The sequence below is a fragment of the Acipenser ruthenus genome, chromosome 17 (genome assembly GCF_902713425.1).
Source record: "Acipenser ruthenus chromosome 17, fAciRut3.2 maternal haplotype, whole genome shotgun sequence".
NCBI lineage: Eukaryota > Metazoa > Chordata > Actinopteri > Acipenseriformes > Acipenseridae > Acipenser > Acipenser ruthenus.
In genome coordinates, this window is record NC_081205.1 from 28,212,980 (window position 1) to 28,233,834 (window position 20,855).

At 36.2% G+C, this 20,855-nt stretch overlaps 1 protein-coding gene across 30 annotated transcripts in view; it reads left to right on the forward strand.

Annotated features, from left to right (window-relative positions):
* The window catches only part of LOC117423576 (muscleblind-like protein 1), a 61,207-nt gene that overhangs the window by 21,920 nt on the left and 18,432 nt on the right, over nt 1-20,855 (forward strand). For 18 of the 30 annotated variants that reach the window (XR_004547808.3, XM_034039580.3, XM_034039589.3 and 15 more), the window contains exons 3-4: nt 18,408-18,578; nt 20,169-20,228. Coding sequence is in view for 29 of the 30 variants with exons in the window: in XM_034039580.3 (XP_033895471.2) it covers nt 18,408-18,578; nt 20,169-20,228 (231 nt within the window). In the remaining variant the exon portion in view is untranslated. The remainder of the gene's footprint in view (nt 1-18,407; nt 18,579-20,168; nt 20,229-20,855) is intronic. The other 12 variants (XM_058990305.1, XM_058990296.1, XM_058990298.1 and 9 more) reach the window with 1 other exon arrangement.

Sequence of the window (20,855 nt, forward strand, 5' to 3'; positions counted from 1 at the left end):
TGCACCATCAAAATTATTTGTGCGACTCAACAAGCTTTTAAAAACAAAGTTGCAGTGTAGTGAGAATCCAAATGATCACCAATCAACCAAAATGCCACATAACTATCTTTAGAAGAATTCACTAATTTGGATGATTTAAATTGCAATTGAACAGACAAATTAATGATGATAATGAATTTGGCTGGAGACCTTGTCCGTGGGTGCTGACGGCTATCCACAGTGTTGGTCGGCTAGCGACAACATGATGACATCATGTAGTCTAGTGCCGCGGATAGGAAGTGGCTCACAAGGCCACCTCCCCCCAAAAGACAAGGCCGCCAAACCATGATTGGAAAAAATTAAATGATGAATGGTTAACGCAACAACTGCAGTGGTGCAATGCCACCTACCCCCAAAAATAGGAAAAGCATGAATGAAAAGTAAGCAGCTGAAACACAGGCCCGCCCCCGGTGCATGAAATGCACTGAGGGAGAACCCGGCCTGCCACGCACCCTGCAAAAACTAAATATGAACCGACGTGTTGATTAGTGGGCGGATTCTCCTTCCGGAAGTACAACCAAGTTTTTCTAGTAATAGAAAAGTGTCTATCATTTTTTAATAAGACAAGTTTAATGAGTGATCTTGGTGAATTAAGAAGAATTAAGGAACATGGCTATGCTGTGTTTTTATAAATGATTAATGTGAATACCAATACCCTAAGATTTATAAACCTGATTATTCACAAACCTCATCTAATACCAACTAGATTTATACTGAGTTAAAGAGCACTGGTATTTAGATCTGCCTCTGTTTCAATCATTAAAATAGACCCAATGTGTAGTACTGCCTCCTGCTTGTAGAGGTATGACATCATCCACAAGTAATCAACAGTGAAAACCCTCAATCGCAGCTAAATTAGCCCTGGCTGATGCAAACCGTGTTTTATGAATGCTTTTCCTTTTGCATCTGCTAAGTGAACTCTGCTATCACCCACTCTGACACAGATCTGTTAAAGTCGTCTGGAACAATTTTTGGGTTAATGCTTTTCTTAGTAATTGTTGTGTATTGGGAACTTGAAGCAAGCTTACTGCTAAACTGTCAGACATGTTTAATAAGTATGTTTCAGGATGTGGATACAGCAGGTTGAAAGTTTTGACTGATATGCACAGTACCTTTTTCAGTTTGAGTTAATTTGGTAAAGAAAAGCAGATAGTTTCTTCTGTAAAGATCAGCGGTGTATTTAAATCTTTCTCATCTGCTATTCAATTCAGTGATGCACTTAGAATGTGCTCTGATTTATTCTAATTACAGCAGACTGAACACATTGTTTTTGGGCAACAGTTCAAGTTCAGGACAGAATATTGTACAGTGCCAAGTTTTATATATTTACAATTGAAACAAAACAAAAAAAAAATCAATCAAATATTATTACACAAAAAAAGCAACTGGGAAATGGCTTAAACTGTCTTATAGTTTCTTTTATTTTATTTTTTAAAATATGAAATACTACTGTAGTTCTATAGAAAGCTAAAATTGGCTATTTTAAGAGCAAATTATACCTTTTCCATTCAACTACCCTTTAGATACTGTGCTGCAATTGCAGGGATATCTTTTTTTTTCTTGCAAAGCAGGGTAATTTCCTGGCTAACTTGTTGAGTCCATTAAGAGGGGAGGATTTTTGACGCTGAAAGTATTCCACATTACCTGCAGCTGGAATACTGTGGTATATAGTACCTCTTTGTCCATGGGCTCTTGCAAGACTGCAAGCTTCACTGATAAATGGATTACATTCTCCTCATGCCTCTGCAGTCTTTAGTGTGAAAGTACCACTGCTTGTGAAAAATGAACATTACACAATGTTTGATAAAGTTTGATTTTTTTTTGCAAAATGTATTATTTCCCAGACCAACACATAACCTTCATCACTAGTGAATTGAATGCCTCTACATCCATTAAGTGTGTATGTGTGTGTGTCTGGGTTAGTTTGCTGTATTTCATCCTCCAAAATGAGTGATGTTTTTTTTTGTTTGCTATGTTAGCAGCAGAAGTCACATAGCAGTGCCTTTTCCTGTTCAGTGGCTTAGATCTTCATCAACAATTTCTCATGATCCCAAGAAAATAAAGTAGTTGGTCCTTGTGATTATATCAGACTGCGTCAACACAGTGTTTACTCAGTTCCATCTTTGTAGTCTTTTACCCCCCTCTTTCGGATGCACGTTAAACTCAAGAAGAATTTTCACAATGCCACAAAGAGATGATTCAAAAGATAAATTCCTGTCTTTTTGATGTGTGTTCTCCTGCCACAGCTTAATCTGAAAGCATAGAAAAATACAACTTTTTACTACAACTGTGTAATGTATCTTAGTGCACAGAAGCCACAGTGAGATATGCCAGATGCAGTACACTGTACTTTTCTCCCAAGCAGCACGTGGCAGGCTACTGAATGGAAATAGTAGTTCACAAGTTAGTTTTCTCTAATGAAAACAGTTTCAAGTCCCCCGTTCGGTAAATGCTTAGCTTTTTGTCAGTGATTTGTAGAAAATGGTAAATCCTGTGGGCCAGTCACGGTCTCCATTACATATAAGGTACCCTTCTAAAGCAAAGGGCACACAGCTGAGTGCCTGAAAGACAGCAGTTTAGCTGCAGTTTAACCCAACATCTACATAAAGTATAAAGTGAAGGCGTACTACAATCATATACATTATGATATGCATTATTTTCCTTATGCACGTTATATTTTACCCTTGCATGTTCCAGATTGTTAATAATTGGTCTAATGTTAGACTTCATATTGCCTTTTACTATGTGCTACAATGAAACAACTAAAAAGGTATAGAAGAAACAAACCGTGAGACTGAAAACACTTGTCCAAATAGCTTCCTTATCACAGAATCATGCATGTGTCACATTTAGGTCACTACTGTATACTCTTAATATAGAGATCTGGGAGTATTATATCAGCATGACATGGTTCCTCTATAATAGGCTTCCTCTCTCTCTCTCTCTCTCTCTCTCTCTCTCTCTCTCTCTCCACTAAAAACAGTGGAAAATGGTGCTTTAGTGTGTTTTTGAAACCTTTTTTGTTTTAGTTTTCAAATGAGTTGTTCAATAATGAGTGTTGAGACTTGTGCAGAGGCATAGGTTGTGCTATAATAGCTAGCCAGTTATGGAACATCCTAGTCAGGGGAGCTCATACAGTATATAGTTGTCAGTCTACCACTGCCTCCACTGCCTTCAGCTTCTAACATTGCATAAAAAGCTTAACTTCATATTTTCAATGTTGTGGAAACTTATTGGGGGGAGAAATCTAACAGCACCCTTCACTTTGACCGAAAATGGATGTCATTTTAGGACTGGGCCTGAATCTGAAACAAAAAATCTGTATGATTTTCCCAATTCTATGTGTCGCGCTAATGATAGATAGAAATGGGCAACACAAGGGAATAACCCCCCCCCTCGCCCCCGCCCCCGCCTATGACTAGGTCATATCCAGCAATGCCAAGGTTCTCAACAGTGATCTGCGAATGTTCCTCAACCCTGACTGAAAGGGCTCATTCGCTCAGGCGAACTCAAGGTAATGCCATCCAGATTCTCACAAAAGTAAATGTTCTCTTTTTGAACAGCATGTACTATACCAAGCTAATGTATAAAATGTATTTTTGTTTGCAGATCCCGCTACCTTAGTGCAGAAAAAGTATCTAATTCCCCACTAAGCCTCATCAAGTAATTTAATCATTCATTGATTTTATTTATTTTGTTCCTCCTATTTTCGATGTTAAATTTACACAAGGGATTTGAACCACTTGACGTGAAATGCACTCTTGCTTCAGCTGGAAATGTTAAATATTGAAAATAGAGAGATGGGGTTTCATACTTAAGATAACAAATATAACATACAAATATGTGTTATCAGTACAAATTAATACTATTGTATATCCAATTAGATTGGTAGCTATTTGTCAGATCATTTATAATTACATGACACATACTAATAAAAATAAATAATAATAATAATAATAATAATAATAATAATAATAATAATAATAATAATAATAATAATAATAATTTTGTAACTATTATGATGGATGCATTTCTGTCAGTTAGCTTCAGGTTTAAATCCATTGGCTTTCTATTATAAAACTGGCTTCACAAGTCATTAAAAGTAAAGTTGGGTTTGTCATAACCTTCCTTTAAAAAGGTAAAGTGGGTGTTATTTCTCATCACCACATTGTTTTCATGATTAAATATGCTGTATAATTAACAACATAAATTATTTTGTTTCAGTTATAAGGAATAACCATCTTTTCCAAAGCCATCTTTACCTGAACACTACTGAAAGTGCCTTTTTCATTCTTATTATTTGTAATAACAGGCTCAGTATAATCTTCAAAAATAATCATATGAGTATAAAATATTTTAAATCATCCAATTAGTTTCACTTCATCTGAACCGTCCTTTTAAGTAGCCCAAATACAGCATATGTTGTAAAATAAAACTGGCATTTATCTCCCCAGAAATGTATTGCTTATTGCAAAATTGTGCAGAAAATGTTGTGACTTTATCAGCTAAGAATTGTTGGTCAGATCATAATAACCACATATTTTTGCCCTTGTTTAATCTATGGTATTTGAAATTATATATGTATGAACCTTGCACAAAAGATGCATTTAATTATATTTTCATCCCTTGATACGTTTATCATTTTGCAATGTTATCTCTTTAATTTAAAGTGCAGGTTGCAATTATTGTTTCAGAGCAAGAACAATGTGTCTGCACTAGAAAACATCTCTGAGAGCCTCTCCAAGCTGTGTCAGACACCGACATCTCCGAGCGACTGCCTCAGCATCACAAGCAGTCATTAGCAGAGCTCTGTTTAACAATATTAGACTGTCAAATGGCAGTCACTCAAACATTTTGAACTGACAGATCCACGCTTGCAAATCCCCTTATTTTTATCCTGCCCGGTCAGCCCATGGTGTTAGGCTGTGGTGACAGAAAAGACATTCATCTGTCATTCATCAGGGCATGTAGGCACGTACTACCAAATGAGAGCCAGGGGTTAAGGGTGGAGCTCTGTGTAAGAGTAATAATTGGGAGAGCAGATGAGGGGATTGATTGTTAAAAAGCCAGCAAGACATACATGGCCACATCTATCATTGTCTCAATTCTTCTTCTTCTGCATTCCCTTCACCCTCTGGGTTAATTGCAGTTATCATACTGTACAGGGTGTGTGTTTTGCTCTTCCATGAATAACTGTCCCTGAATACCATCATTTAAGTTATTGCATTAGTAATGCTCTGTTTGCAGTAAACTGAAAAAAAAAACTATACTTCTAATCTTTCATACAGTGGTCACATTTAGCATACATTATATGTTTTCTAATCTAGTATAACCAGGGGTGAAATTCTGCCAGTACTCACCGGTACTGGGTACTGGGACTTATTTCATCTGCGTTTTATCCAACACGGATGCATTCCATCCACTCACACAGTCCACTAGCACAACGTTTCTCAAATGCGCTTTCATTCAACACAGTTTGTGCTGCTTGCATTATGTTTCCTGCACTTTTTTTTTTGAGAATTTCACCCTTGAGTATAACCTACACCTATGGTTTCTATAACAAATCCTAAGTGAGATTTTAGATTTGTTGAAATCTCCTAAAACAAATTGCGACTGATAGTATACAGTGTAGACTTAGCTGTCTTTTTTCACCCCATGGATCAGGGTTATTATTATTATTATTTATTTCTTAGCAGACGCCCTTATCCAGGGCGACTTACAATTGTTACAAGATATCACATTATACATTATTCAGATATCACATTATTTTTACATACAATTACCCATTTATACAGTTGGGTTTTTACTAAAGCAATCTAGGTAAAGTACCTTGCTCAAGGGTACAACAGCAGTATCCCCCACTGGGGATTGAACCCATGACCCTCCAGTCAAGAGTCCAGAGCCCTAACCACTACTCCACACTGCTGCCCTTTGATAGACTAAGGTAGGGTTGATAGACTAAGGTATCACACATTTACCACAGTATGCACAAAGATAAGTACTGACCAGCATTTTGCATTTTAATAAAATGCAACATAGTTACAAATTGACACAGCAAGAGATATAGTCAGTTCTGAGCTATTTTCTTTAAACCAAGTACAAAATACAATATAAAACAAAATACAATTTTTAAAATACAGTCGGTAAATAGGCACTGGCTTAATCGGCATAATGTCAGCAATTTTTGTTGTAATTAATCTTCATCCTTTCTTATCAGCAGTTACCCAGAGGGCAATCTCTTAATGCTGTTAGCAGAAGTGAATGGCACAATGAGATTATCTCTCCTAATGTGTATTGTGTAGTGTTTCCTCACAGTAAACTGTGGCTGTGTGGCAGGGGATGACAGGGGCAGGGAACATGAATAGAGCCATCTATTAACTTTACTAACAACATTTACAAATGCTATTATAAATACATTGCATAATATTTGTGTGCGGTCACATGCAATCGCAATATCTTCAAAAGTTTACTATGTTTGTTTTTTTGTACCCCCATAACCTCATATTAACTCTACTGAACACTGTGCTTCCTGTTTATCTATAAAGCCCACAAGACTGCTAGTTATGCAGGAAGACATTTAAGGCTAGAAAACACTGGAACTGTTGTGTTATTTATCATGCTTTACAAATTACCAGCCAAATGAACCCAGGTCAAATCTTTCTTGAGAGACTCCACTGTCAGGGAATCTATTACGTTGTTTTTCATAATTGTCCTCCCAAGCCAACCACTGCATACATGCATACTATCTGTATATGTAGAGGTCATTTGGTTGTTTATCAGTAAAATCCATATTCAACTTGACTGTAAACCATTTGAATTTCAAGTACTAGTTGAGCTGCTCATTTTTCCCTGCATTTTAATAACGAAAATGTTTTTCTTGTCATTTTCAGACGGTGATGTTTGAGAGCCTGTTGCTATGCAACCACTGCCTTAACACTAACATTTAAACAAACCTATTTATGAGGAGATATTTCATGTATGATCCAGACAAATAGAAATAGGGATTGGCTTTGCTGCATTCTATGACCTTAGCTGCTGGAAAACTCAAAGGAAATTAAACCTGGCAGAACTCTAAAACAGTTTGTTTTCGATTTGCTTTTGAAGCCGTGGCTGCTCCACTAGAACTGAGGGGCTGAGTTACATTAGAGATTTTTAAATAATGCTTTTTTATTCAAAACCAGAGAGCGAGAGAGAGCGGGAAAGAAAGTGAGAGAAAGAAAAAAGAATAATATAGAATAAAAGAATACATACATGTATATCGAATATAGAGTCTAACTGTTTCTGTTTGGTAAACACATCATTAAACAGAGGCCAGAAGGGCGTAGCTCTTGGAAAAGTGCCTTTGTTCAGAATTGTGAGCACACGCGCTGACTCACAGAGAATGGAATTTCTGCATTTTAAATACAACCAAGTTTCTCGGAAAAAAACAAAAAACAAAACATTGTTGGATCATCATAACCACTGTTATTATGTTTTTATTTTACATACAGAAATGTGCACTTTTCGCTGCTTTACCCTTACTGAATAAATAAATACAATAAGAGAGTACTGTGCTGGCCAGTATAAAGATAATAAATGCAAGTGGCTTTAGTAAACTTGTCTTTTATATGTCCTGTACATGCACTAAGAATGTCACTGACTAGCTGCTGTGGCTAGGTAATGTCTTTAATCTGAAACGTTACAGATGCAGCAAAACCTTTTCTGTTACTGTGAAAGCAACATTTTATTATACATTCAATGACAATGGTTGCAGACAGTGCAGTTTTTACTTTTATAGATTAGTTCAGGGTGTGAAAAACAAATCGGAAGCAAGTCTGAACATGTCTTGAGGTATATTTTAAAGAAATGAGGACAGTGTATGAGACATTTTGAACGTGTATCAAAATGAAATGACAGTTGCAGGAAGTAACACTTTAAGTAACACTTTTATACATTTGACATTTGCCTTTATTTTTGGTGTCCAAATGCTGAGAGCCAGTGCAGTCACATTTTCCTGCCAAAAGCCCACCTTCAAATGGGTGATTTGTGTGGGTTTGAAACTCTGAGTAGTCTTGTGTACACATAGCTGCATCTCCTCCCACTATTTATGGTGTGATATATACAAGGCGTGTACTGTTACATTGCTCCATAGCAGAAGTTCAGAATGTTGACTTTATGGTTTAAATTAACTCATTACACCCTTGTAGGTATGTAAGTATGTAAGTTCTCATCTGCTGTATGTAAGCTGGCTATCATAATATCAATGCGTCAGACTTCTCGTTCCGGTCAAAAGACAGCAACTATTTGGGAATGCCATTATACTGATTTTTTGTGATACAGTACACTTTACAGTTACCTTATTAACAATAAAACAATTAGTTGCAGTTATAAATTATGCGATTGTTCCAGTTCAAATGATGGTGTCAAATATGACTTGAGAATGAATGTCTGCTTTTGTGTGTGTGTGTGTTGGGGAGTATTAGGGAGTTGGGGGTTGACTCAAACAAGGTGTTGTCCAAATACATCAAATCATGAAATTTGCTTTGTTTGCCAAATGATATAACAGAGTCAACTGTTTCAGCATGGTTAGTTTTTATTGTTAGACTGTGGGTGCTGTTCCTAATTAATGGCTGTTTAATAAGATGGAAGATAGAAGGCATGGCAGCTCCTTACTTGTCCTAATATGTTCCAGCCTCCAGGAGGGCACATCTTCCATTCTCTACTCAATTTCAGTAAAGCTGGTATACCAGCTTTTCTTGACCTGCTCATGAAAGTGTTAAAGGCAAAAATACAGAAGGAAGATGGTGAGACAGGGAGTATAAAACCACAATTCATATTGAAAATAAAATAAAAATGAATAACATTTAATAAAGATCTGAAAGGAACATATAATGTAGTTTATATTCTAAGTCTTTACTGCTGTTATGTTATTCATTCTGGATATAAGGACTCTTCTTTCAGGGAGATTTCGGTACAGATCCAGCTTGTCGGCTCCCATGCTGCTTGGCAACAGAGACGCTCAGTAGTTCAATTTGGTTTACCCTGCCAGGAGGGTCTGTGTCCATAGAGGTCTGTGACCTGTTGGCAAACTCTAGTCTTATTTGTTTCCTAACTGCAGTATTACAGAATTTGCTGGGAGACTGAGGTTTCTGAATGACACACCCCTTTTAAATATTCACAAATTAGGCCTACCTGGTAACGTTTTCGGATCAGCCCTGCACTTGCAGCTGGCTTCTCCGAAGGGAATTTTTTTTTTTATTTTAGATGTGCTTCTAAGGAAGAGGCTGAGGGCCAAATTATCTTTATATTTTGTGCTGTTGAAATAAAATCATGTCTAAATCTATTTTCTTTAGCTGGGGGTGTCATTTCTGAACTCCGTTTCAGACGAGCAACCGAATAAACGATAACAAAAAAATCTTGGCAAAAGAATGTTAAATAAGTCAGTACTTAAAAGCACCAATATCTTCCTGCTGGATAATCTCAAAATATTTGTTTTATAGGGAAAGAGGGACAAAACATTTCTGTACTAAGTAACTACAGGGGAGTAAAGTATTTAGAATTAATTATTTACAGGGTGCTTTGGTATGCCTTATCAGTGCATGGTATTGATTACTTTTTTTTGTGTAGATTTTGATCTTGAACAAAAATACATATTACTTTACTGTACCCAGTATTAGAAAGGCCTGTGCCATAGTAAAAATGACAATTCTGCATTGTTTTATTTACAGCCATGTATAATTTAATCTAAATAACGTCACTATTAATTAAAATAGTGATATCTGTCTACCAAGGTAGTGAAAAACATCACAAGAGTCTCTTTACTGTACTATGAAACGCCAAATATGTGAAACAACAGGGCTTTTTAATATTTAAACCATGGAAGTATTTAGACCCATCAATCAAATATACAGTCTCATTAGCTACAATAGCTGTATCTGTGGAGTCACCTAAAGAGGTTTTAAGAGAAGCTAGAAGAAAAGCTCCTTTTTTAACCCAAATATGAATATGTACGCATTCACATATACACTGTACAGTATGTTCTGCTTACAATTCAGCTGAATACTATTCATGGCATTCGATTTTTAATTGCATTGTATATGCATATAAACAAACAACAAGAGGCAAAATATGTTTTACAATATGCTTTGTAGTCACAATCAATCAATCAATTAATCAATCAATCTTTATTTTATATAGCATCTTTCATAATGGACACCATCACAAAGCACTTTACAAGATGCAGTAACAAGAAAATCCGTAATACTTAAAATACAGAGAAATGCATAATACATGATATACAGTAAAAAAAAAAGTCTTAACTGTGTGCCAGTCATCTTGAAGCAACTTGTTCAGCAAAGTTACTGTACATTTCAATAACTTTATAATGTAACATTAATTATTGTAAGGGCTGATTGGCTGGAAATGATTTACTGGTATCAAGCGAAAGGGACCCGCATGCTTAATTAATGTATGAAAATGAGAAGTAAGATGTGTTATCCGTGAAAACATCAAAACCCCAAACCAGTCAAATACTACAAAATCTAGGTATAGATTGTGTTATGTAGATGTAGAGTATGCCCATCCCTATTTATATTTTCTCAGTTGCTTGTGTGGCATGAAGTTTAGATTCTTTCAACCTTGCAATTCATCTCTGCGTACCTGCTATTTTAAACGATCACCTTGTCACTTCTCAGGTAAATGCATTTGTTTTCCATACCTGTATTCGTGCGCCACTAGCTCCAGGCTGCAAACTATATATACTATTCCTGTCAAGATGTTTAGATTTCCACTTGGAAGCAGCCTTATGGGAGGTATATAAGGCAGAGAACCCTGCCTTGGCCATGTTGCTCTCAGCAGAGCTTCCTCATCTACACAGCCACTGTTCAAGGCAGCAGTATGGCTTTCCAGTTCATGTCCCAGTTACTGTGAATACCCACAGGTCTCACAGTGTTACCCTCAACTAAAGACTAATATTCTGAGTTAATTACCCATTACAAGTATTTGCAAGTACAATGTACTAGGTCTACTGAATTCTCTGCTATTTTAAAGCAGTCGTATTCTCATTATTTTGCTTGGTTATGAATGACACGTCAGTTGAACCCTAATATTTTGGATGTTTTGCCATGTCAAGTAAAAGCTCCTGACACACATGGAAAGCACCTGTGAAAGCATTTCTTATATCGCATACCTCAGAAATCATGCAGTATTTCAAATCAGAATCCCTTTTTATGTCTTGCGGCCCTAAGGGGGCTGTTGATAATATTTTTTTTTTTTTTTTTTTTTTTTTTAAGATGCAACAAATTACTTCACATCTGATTCTTTTTTTTTTTTTGTCTTTCATTTCATTTTTTTGTTAGCATGTCTACAGGGGAAGAGGCCTCGTTGAAAAAAAGAAATCACAAAACCAAATCAAGCATAATCTTAAAATCATAATTCCTCTGAATGACATAGTCATCAAAGTTCTTTTTAGTACTTTGGTTGAATAACAATGAATTCAGAATTGACGTTTTTCTGGTTGCATATAAACCCAGCAGCAGACATTGTGCTTTATGGCATTCGGGTCACTGTCTGGGCTTTCCAGACTGCCTTGAAATAGTAACTAGCAGGATTGTGCCGTACTTTGAGTATGCTGACGTGATTTATCATACTGCCGCTGGATCCCTTTTGAAGAGGTTTGATGAGCTTTACCATAACGCTACTAGATTTGTAACTTACTCAGTATGAATTGTCTACTATATTGTCGGTGTTACTATGACTGCTTTAAATAGCAGAGAATTCACTAGACCTAGTTCATTAATTGTACTTGCAAATACTTGTAATGGGCAGTTAACTCTGAATATTAGTCAGAACTGGCAGAAGGCACAAGTTTCGTTGTCCATCCATCAACAGTCCAAAGCACCTTTAACCATTGCTCCATAGTCCAATTTCTATGTTATTGTGCATATTTTAGTCTTGTTCCCCTTTCTTAACAGAGGTATTCTTACTGCAACACGTCCTTTAAGTCCTGATTTCAAGAGTGACCTTCGTGCTGTTGATTTGATGGACAACGACACCTGTGCCTTCTGCCAGTTCTGTTGTCAATTCAACGCTTGTCTTCTTTCTGTTCCTTAAGGATATTATCTTCAAGTATTGCTCATCCTTGTTAGACAGCTTTTTGGGTCTTCCAGTCCTGGGTTTGTCAATTACAGATGATGTTTCTCTGTACTTGTTGATTATGCTTCGGATACCACACCTTGAAAATCGAGTGATGCAAGTTATTTCACTCAATGTTTTTCCTTCTTTATGCAAGTCAAGGTTGTTATAATAGTAGAAAACACTAGTGGAGACTTTGAGTAAATTGTTGATTCTCATAATGCATCAGGTAGAAAAATGCAACATGTCTAAGACTTTTGCACAGCAGCTGGCTCTTTGAGCTAATATATATATATATATATATATATATATAGATAGATAGATAGATAGATAGATAGATAGATAGATAGATAGATATATACACACACATATATATATCATGTTATATTGTCGTTATATCTCCCAGTTGACTGAAATATTGAAACACCCCCAAGTAGCTGTGGTAACTCAACATTTCAACCTGGCTAAATGTATGACATTAAAAATACAATCAGATTGAAATGTGTCTACAAAAAACATAAATAGCTAACTATAGGCAATAGAGAAGATTAGACAGGGCTGGGACTAAGTAATTTAGGAGTTGGGCCTGGTTGCACATTCTTCCAGTTTCCTGAAGTTCCTACGCAGATTAAAATGATGTCATATTTATAACTCGGTGTTTGACTAACATGCTATTGGCCAGGTTACAAAACAGAGTATGCTTTCTTCATCCAGCTAAATGCAGAACGTTTCTGTATTTAAAAGCCAGTTATTAGAGGTACTCCAGTTGCAAATAACTATCTGCAGCAACTAAGGTTTGACTACAGTGTGAATCCAGTGACATATAGAAGATTAAGCTGTTTTGTTTTCACAATTCAGAGACAGGCTTCAGACCACGTAAGAATGATCATGCTGCCTTCCTTTTGCATGTTAATTTGTACGTGGGAAGCATCTTTCCAAAATACATATTATAACTTATATGGTCTGTTCAACAAAACACTCATCCAAATGCATCAATGATAAATCACAGTCACATTTCAGTTACTGTGGGGGTTCCCGAGCGGCTTACCTGGTAAAGCCGCAGGTTTGCATCCTGGCTGTGGTACAGTAAGATGATGGTTTTCACTGGGGTTTGCACAGGAAGTGTCGCATTGGCACCCAATGAGCTCAGTGCCTGTAATGGCGGCATTTGTCCACCAGGGTCTGCTAGCTTGCTGACATCTGATATCGAGCGCCGGGTATAAAGAGGCAATTAACTTGGATCAGTGCACCCCCACTGACATTCAGTTCTCCTGAGCTGTTGTGGGGAATTGCTCAAATTGGGAAAAAAAGCAGAGGTAAAATAATTGGGCACTCTGAATGATAAAAAAAAGAATAATACAATGCCAGCCTCTACTGAGTAAACATGGCAGAGGCCAAAGCATCCAACTGTTTTCTGTATCTCCAAATCAGTACTTAAAAATTATCTTCCTTAAAACTAAATTAATATTTTTTTCACAAAGCTATTCCATAGACCTGTAAATGAGAGAGAGAGAGAGAGAGAGAGAGAGAGAGAGAGAGAGAGAGAGAGAGAGAGAGAGATGAAGTAATGAAGTTTCAGCTGGTTTTATACAATAAAAAAGACCACTGGCTGTTTTGCTTCTTTCCTTCAAATTACTGATGAGTGAATGATTATGGATTTACAGTAGCATAGCAACAGCTCCTACTCTCACGAATTGTAGGCAAAAGGCAGAGCTGTTACGATAAATGCCAGTCAGCCACTCTGTGACCTATCCTTGCCAAGACCAGACAGTTTAAAATATTACAAGCATATTGCGACCCATAATTAACAACACCTGGTTTGGTTGTTTAGTTTGGCCTGGGCTATTTGCCGAAATACTGTTGATATGATACGAGGAGAAAAACATCATGTGATAGCTGTCTGCTCCTTCCTTCTCCTGTTCGTTAAGATATGATAAGTTATGATGCTGCTTTCGTTGGCTTTGTTAAATGCACTCAGCAAGGGTTCCTCACTTTCAAGTGTTTTTTATAGGTTTTTTTTAAGACATTTACATCCCTTTACAAAAGGTTCCCCACTCAAAAAATCTTATTAGGAAATATTGTTAAACCAGTAATACCCAACAGTTTGGATTTACAATTTCTGTTACATGATATCCATTCTAAAATACCATGGGTGGGATCACATTGAAATACAGCTTAGGTCAGTCTGGATAACTGTAACTTAATCATCTTTAAGCTTGGATGGGGTAGCATAAGGTCACTAACATATCATGTTGTTATTTTGCTTGAATCAATGTGTTGTTGTGTATACTGTTATGAACAAGGTTGTTCTGTTTGAAGGGACAACCTGGAGGACATTGTTGTCCAGTGGTTAAAGTCCAGGGTTTGTAACCAGAAGGTCACTGGTTCAAATCCCACCTCTGCCACTGACTGACTCACTGTGTGACCCTGAGCAAGTCACTTGACCTCCTTGTGCTCCATCCTGCGGATGAGATGTTAAATCAATGTTCTATTGTAAGTGACTCTGCATATAATGCACAGTTCACAGCCTACCTCTGTAAAGTGCTTTGTGATGGTGGTCCGCTATGAAAGGTGCCATATAAAGATATTATTATTATTATTAACTGTATGGGATTTCAAAGTGTTTTTTGTTGCAATACCAGCAACCATTCTTCAGTAATAAGTACACTGTTTACTTATCACAGCTCAGATGAAAGAGAAATGTTTCCATGATAAACTGTTGTTGGCACTGTCAAAAAAAGAATGAACAGCAGCATCACAATAATGGGAATCAGACTAATCCTGGTTGTGTGCGGGCAGGCATGAACTTGCTGGAACGTCTGGTTTGATACCGTGTTCACACTCCTTAAATAATACACAACCATCACTGGTAGAAGACACAACTGTGAATGAAATAAAGTGGCAATCACATGGTTTCAAATGTTTTTGATTGTGCATTATGTAGGTAGTGTGGGTAGGGTTTTAGGACCACAAGTTTTGAAACATTACTGTGTGTGTTTTACAAATGCTGCAGATAATGCCCCAGGGTTCAATAGCATTCATTAATAAGGGCTACATTCTGAAAGAAGATAGTTTTAATGTAGCCTTAATGTGGTTTACGGTGTATAAAAATTATACTAACATTGGCTCTTCGGAGCAGAAGATTATTACCAGTTAATTATATTTCAGTTGGTGTAAGTTTCAGTTTCCCATTTCCCATTTCAGAGCGACAGTATAAATAGGATATGATTAGGGAATAGAGCAGCAAGTCTTATAATTCACATCCTTTTATGTATCTTTTTATAGTAGGTTTTCCCTGGGACAGTATTATGAGTCTTAAAACTGGTTCAACAGGAGAAACAGCTTTCATGAGAGAAAGAGCCATTTACCAGCTACACCTACTGTACATCATCAAGAGTGTTTAAGACATTAGCACTCAATTTAAAAGCAGTCCCTTTTGGAAATGATTAGGTTCTATTCAGTACGATTGCACATACAACAAACTGTCTATTTGTACTACGTCCGGAAAGTGCAAACTTTGATGTCTCCTGCAGAGTTTCTAATCTATTTACTGAAAGACTCTGTTTCTACAGCCTTGGTTCCAAGGCCTTGCTCAAGCCATACACATATAAAATGCAAAAAACTATAGTGAATTCATTTTACCTTGTAGATTTTAGTAATAGCACACGTTCTGTTTTTCAAATAGTATGAAATAGATTGCCATTAAGAAGAAGTATAATGATTTTTTAAAATAACAATAATAGACAGTAACTAAATGTGGATGGCATATTTTTTTCTTATTAAATGTTCTTAATATGGAGCATTGTAAGTCACAGGTTATTGTAATAATAATCCAGTTGCCTTGAATATCTGTAAGTTCGTTATTTGCATACTGATACAAGCTCACAAAAGGGCTGCCTGTTTATGTTTAGTAAATGCTAACAACTGTATTTAAAAGAAACAAACATGTGTATTATATCACAGTCATTATTGTGACACCTCGTAATGCATTCATTAGCCAGGTGCAGAACACTCACCAGGCATGTGTTGAAAACTCTTTCCCAAGCAACATGCCATTTTTCACTCACTGTCTGCCAGTGATTTGTGGCATTTTTCACTACGGCCCATTACCTATATCCTCCCTCCATCTGTTATTTATCACTGACATCTGCAACCATCTCGTCATGTTGAAACGTCCTCAAGAAGTTTCTCCACCATTCACCTCTTATTTACAGTCAGACACCAGCTCTACATGAGGAACCAGCTGTACTTAAATAATTAGCCTCCTGCCAAGGAATGAAACAATTTAACATTGTTTTCAGCTCACCAATTGACCCTTTGTTTAGAATAGCATTCGATATGCTGGTTAGCTGCAGAACTGTTTTCTGTGGAAGACATACTTTTTTCGCCTCTGGAGGCATGCGTTTCAATCCAGTTCAGGTGAAATTAGTCTGGTGTTAACGTAGTTCCCTTGTGTTTGGAGTTATTCAGGTCAGGGCTGAGTTGTAAAGAGGACACCCCAGTGGAGTCTCTTGGCTCAGTTCATCCTTTTTTTAATATCTAACTTTGACCTTCATGTTTTCCAGGTGGAAATCTCAAGAGTTTTCTCTGTGTTAAAAAAAAAAAAAAAAAAAAAAAAAAAAACATTTTGAAATATAAGTTTACAACCTTGATTAATATTATTAACCCAAGATAACAACTAAATATCCATTATTATATATTAATTGACCTCTGTTTTACTATCCCTCTGTAAAGTGTCTTAAATATTATTGTTTTAAATGTTTATAATATTGCAAACAGCTAATAGTTGCTTTTAACATTGCATTTGAAAGAATTGTTTTTTTTATATTGCATTTAAATGCCAACAGTAGAACATACTGTACATGACAGATTATGAGAAGCAGTAGGTTATGAAATGATTTACATGGTGTAATGAGATCTAGGCTAATAACCATAAGCTTATATTACTAGCTAAGTTGTATGCTTTGTCACGTGACAGGAGAAATGGAAACTTTCACTGGGAGAAGGTAATTAACAGTTAATAATGACTGTGTCTGGAGGGATGACAACTGGTATAATTAGTTTAAAAAATGAGGACCCTTAAATGTTGTCTCTCTGTTAAAAGAAAAATATATATAGTAAGTAGTATTGGTCCACTATTAAAAAAGAATGATTTTATCCAAACCTTAATAATCATGCTCAACATGGCAGATAACAGTAATACTAATATTTTGGTAGTGTACTGATTTGGTACAGCTTTAGACATGTTCCCTTTGACTAAACACACTTAGAGCTGCAGTGTTTAGGGTATGCCAAGCAAACTAGAATTTCTTTTCTGCCAGGTAATGTGTAGGCATTCAGGCAATAGCCAAGGGGTAGCTGAGAATAGAAAGTCTTTACAATTAACCCCAATCAATACATTTTCAGTGACTGTAGGGACAGATTGATTCAAATAAAATGACTGATCTGCCTCCGGGTTAGACTGCCAGGATAATGACATATGAGGAAAAGGAGAATATTTAAAGAACAAAAATGTAATAACATTTCAAAATTCAGCACCGAGGAAAGACATTAGACTGGTATTATGCTACTGACATCAACGCACCTCTAAGTCCTAAGATATGAAATATTCATCAACACAACAAAATAAAGATACAAATCTGCCATCTGTGACAAATAGAAAGATGCAGAGAAGTGTGAAAAACTAGAAGTGTACTTCACAATGAATGGAGGCAGAGCCACGGTGTTAATGTAGCATGTTTTCTTTCTGTCTTTATTAGACCTGCACACAGAAAAGATCAAAGATAAAAATACGATGAATAAATATTCAATCTTTACGTCTGACATGCAGTTCCCATTCTTGACACCTGGTTATTCATGTGTCCTTGAAAGGGTAATACAGTATATTACCAATTACTAATTGCAGGTGCCGAATAGTAATCTCTTACACTATACAAAACAAATTGTATATACTTTTAAATATGACTTTAATTAATTAATGAATCCAATTACATGTAACTAATGACCTTGCTAATTACAGTACAACACTGATACCTAAATGAAAACAGAAATACCAGTAAAAAAAAAAAAAAAAAAAAGCCTTTTCTGATGGAGGCTGCTAGTGTATTTTGGGTGCTTGAAAAAAACCACGAGGAAGTCAAAGAGCATCAGCTGGTGCCAATACATAGGATCCCACTGGAAATCACTGTGCATATGTTATAAATAAATAGTTTGATTTTATTTGCTTATGATTATTTTTTTTATTTTTTTCCCATCAGGGCCGCTGCTCACGAGAAAACTGCAAATATCTGCATCCTCCTCAACACTTAAAAACACAGCTGGAGATAAATGGACGCAATAACCTAATTCAGCAGAAAAATATGGCTATGCTGGCCCAGCAGATGCAGCTTGCCAACGCCATGATGCCTAGTACTCAGTTACAGCCTATGGTAAGCAAGCTTTAACTCACAAGCCTGTGACCTAGAGATGAACTGTATGATGAGTTTATAACATGTTTTATTGCAGACAGACAGAAGCTGAAACTGGATAGCATAGGTCAGGTATCTGACAGATGCCACCTCTGAAATCAGCACTTAGAATCAGAACTGGTATTGTTTCCCCACATAGTATATTACATTTAACCAAAATGTATTCTTTTACCAAGCTGTGCTGCAGAGATATTAAATTCCAAAGCACCGTCCCCTCTTTTAGGATTAACAAATTAGCACAGTGTTAGTTGCTAATGTAGGTTGATATTTATAAATACAGAAAAGCTTAAAGGCATCTGGTATAAATGTTGGAGCTGCTTAAAAAAAAAAAAAAAAAAAAATCTGATAAAGTAATGCAAATCAGCATTGAATTGCACAAGGAAGTTTATTTGAATAAAGAATAGATAGGACTCATTATTAAATGGCATGTTAAAATAAAGGAAAGGAGCACAAACTAATGCCAAAGCAAATCCTTTTGTAAATACATTTTACAGTGTACCATGTGGAAAAACAATCTGCAATATGTTGCATATAATGTATAGTGTATATTATGCCCCAAACTGTATTTGCCTTTTTTATTAACTCATATAAATTGGACCCATTTTTTATTTGAAAAAGCAAGCTGTCTCATACTGTATGTTTACATGTGGTAATTCTAGTTATACTGGGGCCCGTGGGCCTGATATTTTAGCAGATTGACATTGATTATCAGACTGTTTTAGAGAAACAGTTAATAAGGAAACATTTCTCTTTTTTCTAGTCTGTTACATTGTTTCCTCCTAAGTAAATTATATAGCATAGTTATAAACCCCTATTTTAAATTGACAGGGGTTCTATGGAAAGCTGTGTTGTATTATTCTCTCTTGTAGAGGTAAAAAGTGTGTCGGTAACCCAAAAATGGAAACCGCAACCACTCTCCCATAACTTGGTTTGATCCATGTGTGAGAATAACCTAACCCTTCACTCCTCCTTACCATTGCCTTTCTGCTTTGTTTGGGCACTTTATTCTTTTTTATCAATCACCCTTTTTCTGCAATCATTTCCAGGTCTATTTTTCTTATCACTGATGGCTTGATTTTTGTTTGTGTTATTAGCCCTTGTTATTCAGTCCATTATATTCAAATACGTAAAAAGAATATATATATATATATATATATATATATATATATATATATATATATATATCCCATTATGTGTTACATTGTATGTAGATTTGTATGTAAAGCTCCTGTATTCATATCATGATTTGGAGATGTAAGACTAATATTTAAACATTTGTAGTAAAATGCAGATTGATACCTGAGTGCTGAAAAAAGTGTCTTGTTCTTGGAATAATTGTGATGACATCATGAAAAGTAATTTGGCACAGCTCAGGATAATTCTGCCTGAGTAAAAACAGCATCTCAATTCAGACTTTTACAGCCAACTGGTCTATTTTGAATCAGGTACCAAATGGAGCATCTTAGAGTTTAGGATGAAAAAAATGGAATAATAATTAATTGGAAAGGCATACCAAGGTTTTTCTAAATCTTCCTTTAAAATATCACACAGATAGACCGTTTTCTTATTCACCCTGAATCTTCATACAATTCGTCCCCCCGTTTCTTTCAAGTAAGTAACTCTGTTTTTTAAAAACCTATTTTCAGGATCATTTCTTGTCTTTTTCCTAACCATATTTTCTTCTGCTTCATCTAAACAGTACTGTATACTAACACTGTGTTTCCAAATGCATCCCAGCATTCCCTGAATACAAACAGCTTCTGCCCCCCTGTTGCTCACATGTGAAAAGTCATGGTTCAAACCACAGCAAAGGATATCTGCTAAATGAATACTATATCGTAGTAATACTACCATGGTAATGCTCCTGTAGATGACAGTCACTGCATGGCTGTGCACAGAAGATCTTGTTTTGAGAGTTTGAAGGTGTTGGTGTTATGATCATTTTTCCCAAAAGTTTTGAAGAGTTATACCTCCCTCACAACACATAGTGGTATAGAATATGTAGGTAAAATCAATATGCTTGCAATATGAGGAACTAAATGCTGAGAAATGCCTTTGCACTTTGCAATCTACATTGCACGTGTTCTGTATGGATTTATGCAGCTTTAATTTTGTGGTTGGCACAGTGTGTGGGATTACCAGAAAGTAGTAAAGCAGGCACACAATATCTCAAACATCACTCCCTGCTGCAGATGTCTCATAGTCAAATCACAGCTATCAAATAAGCATACATTTTAG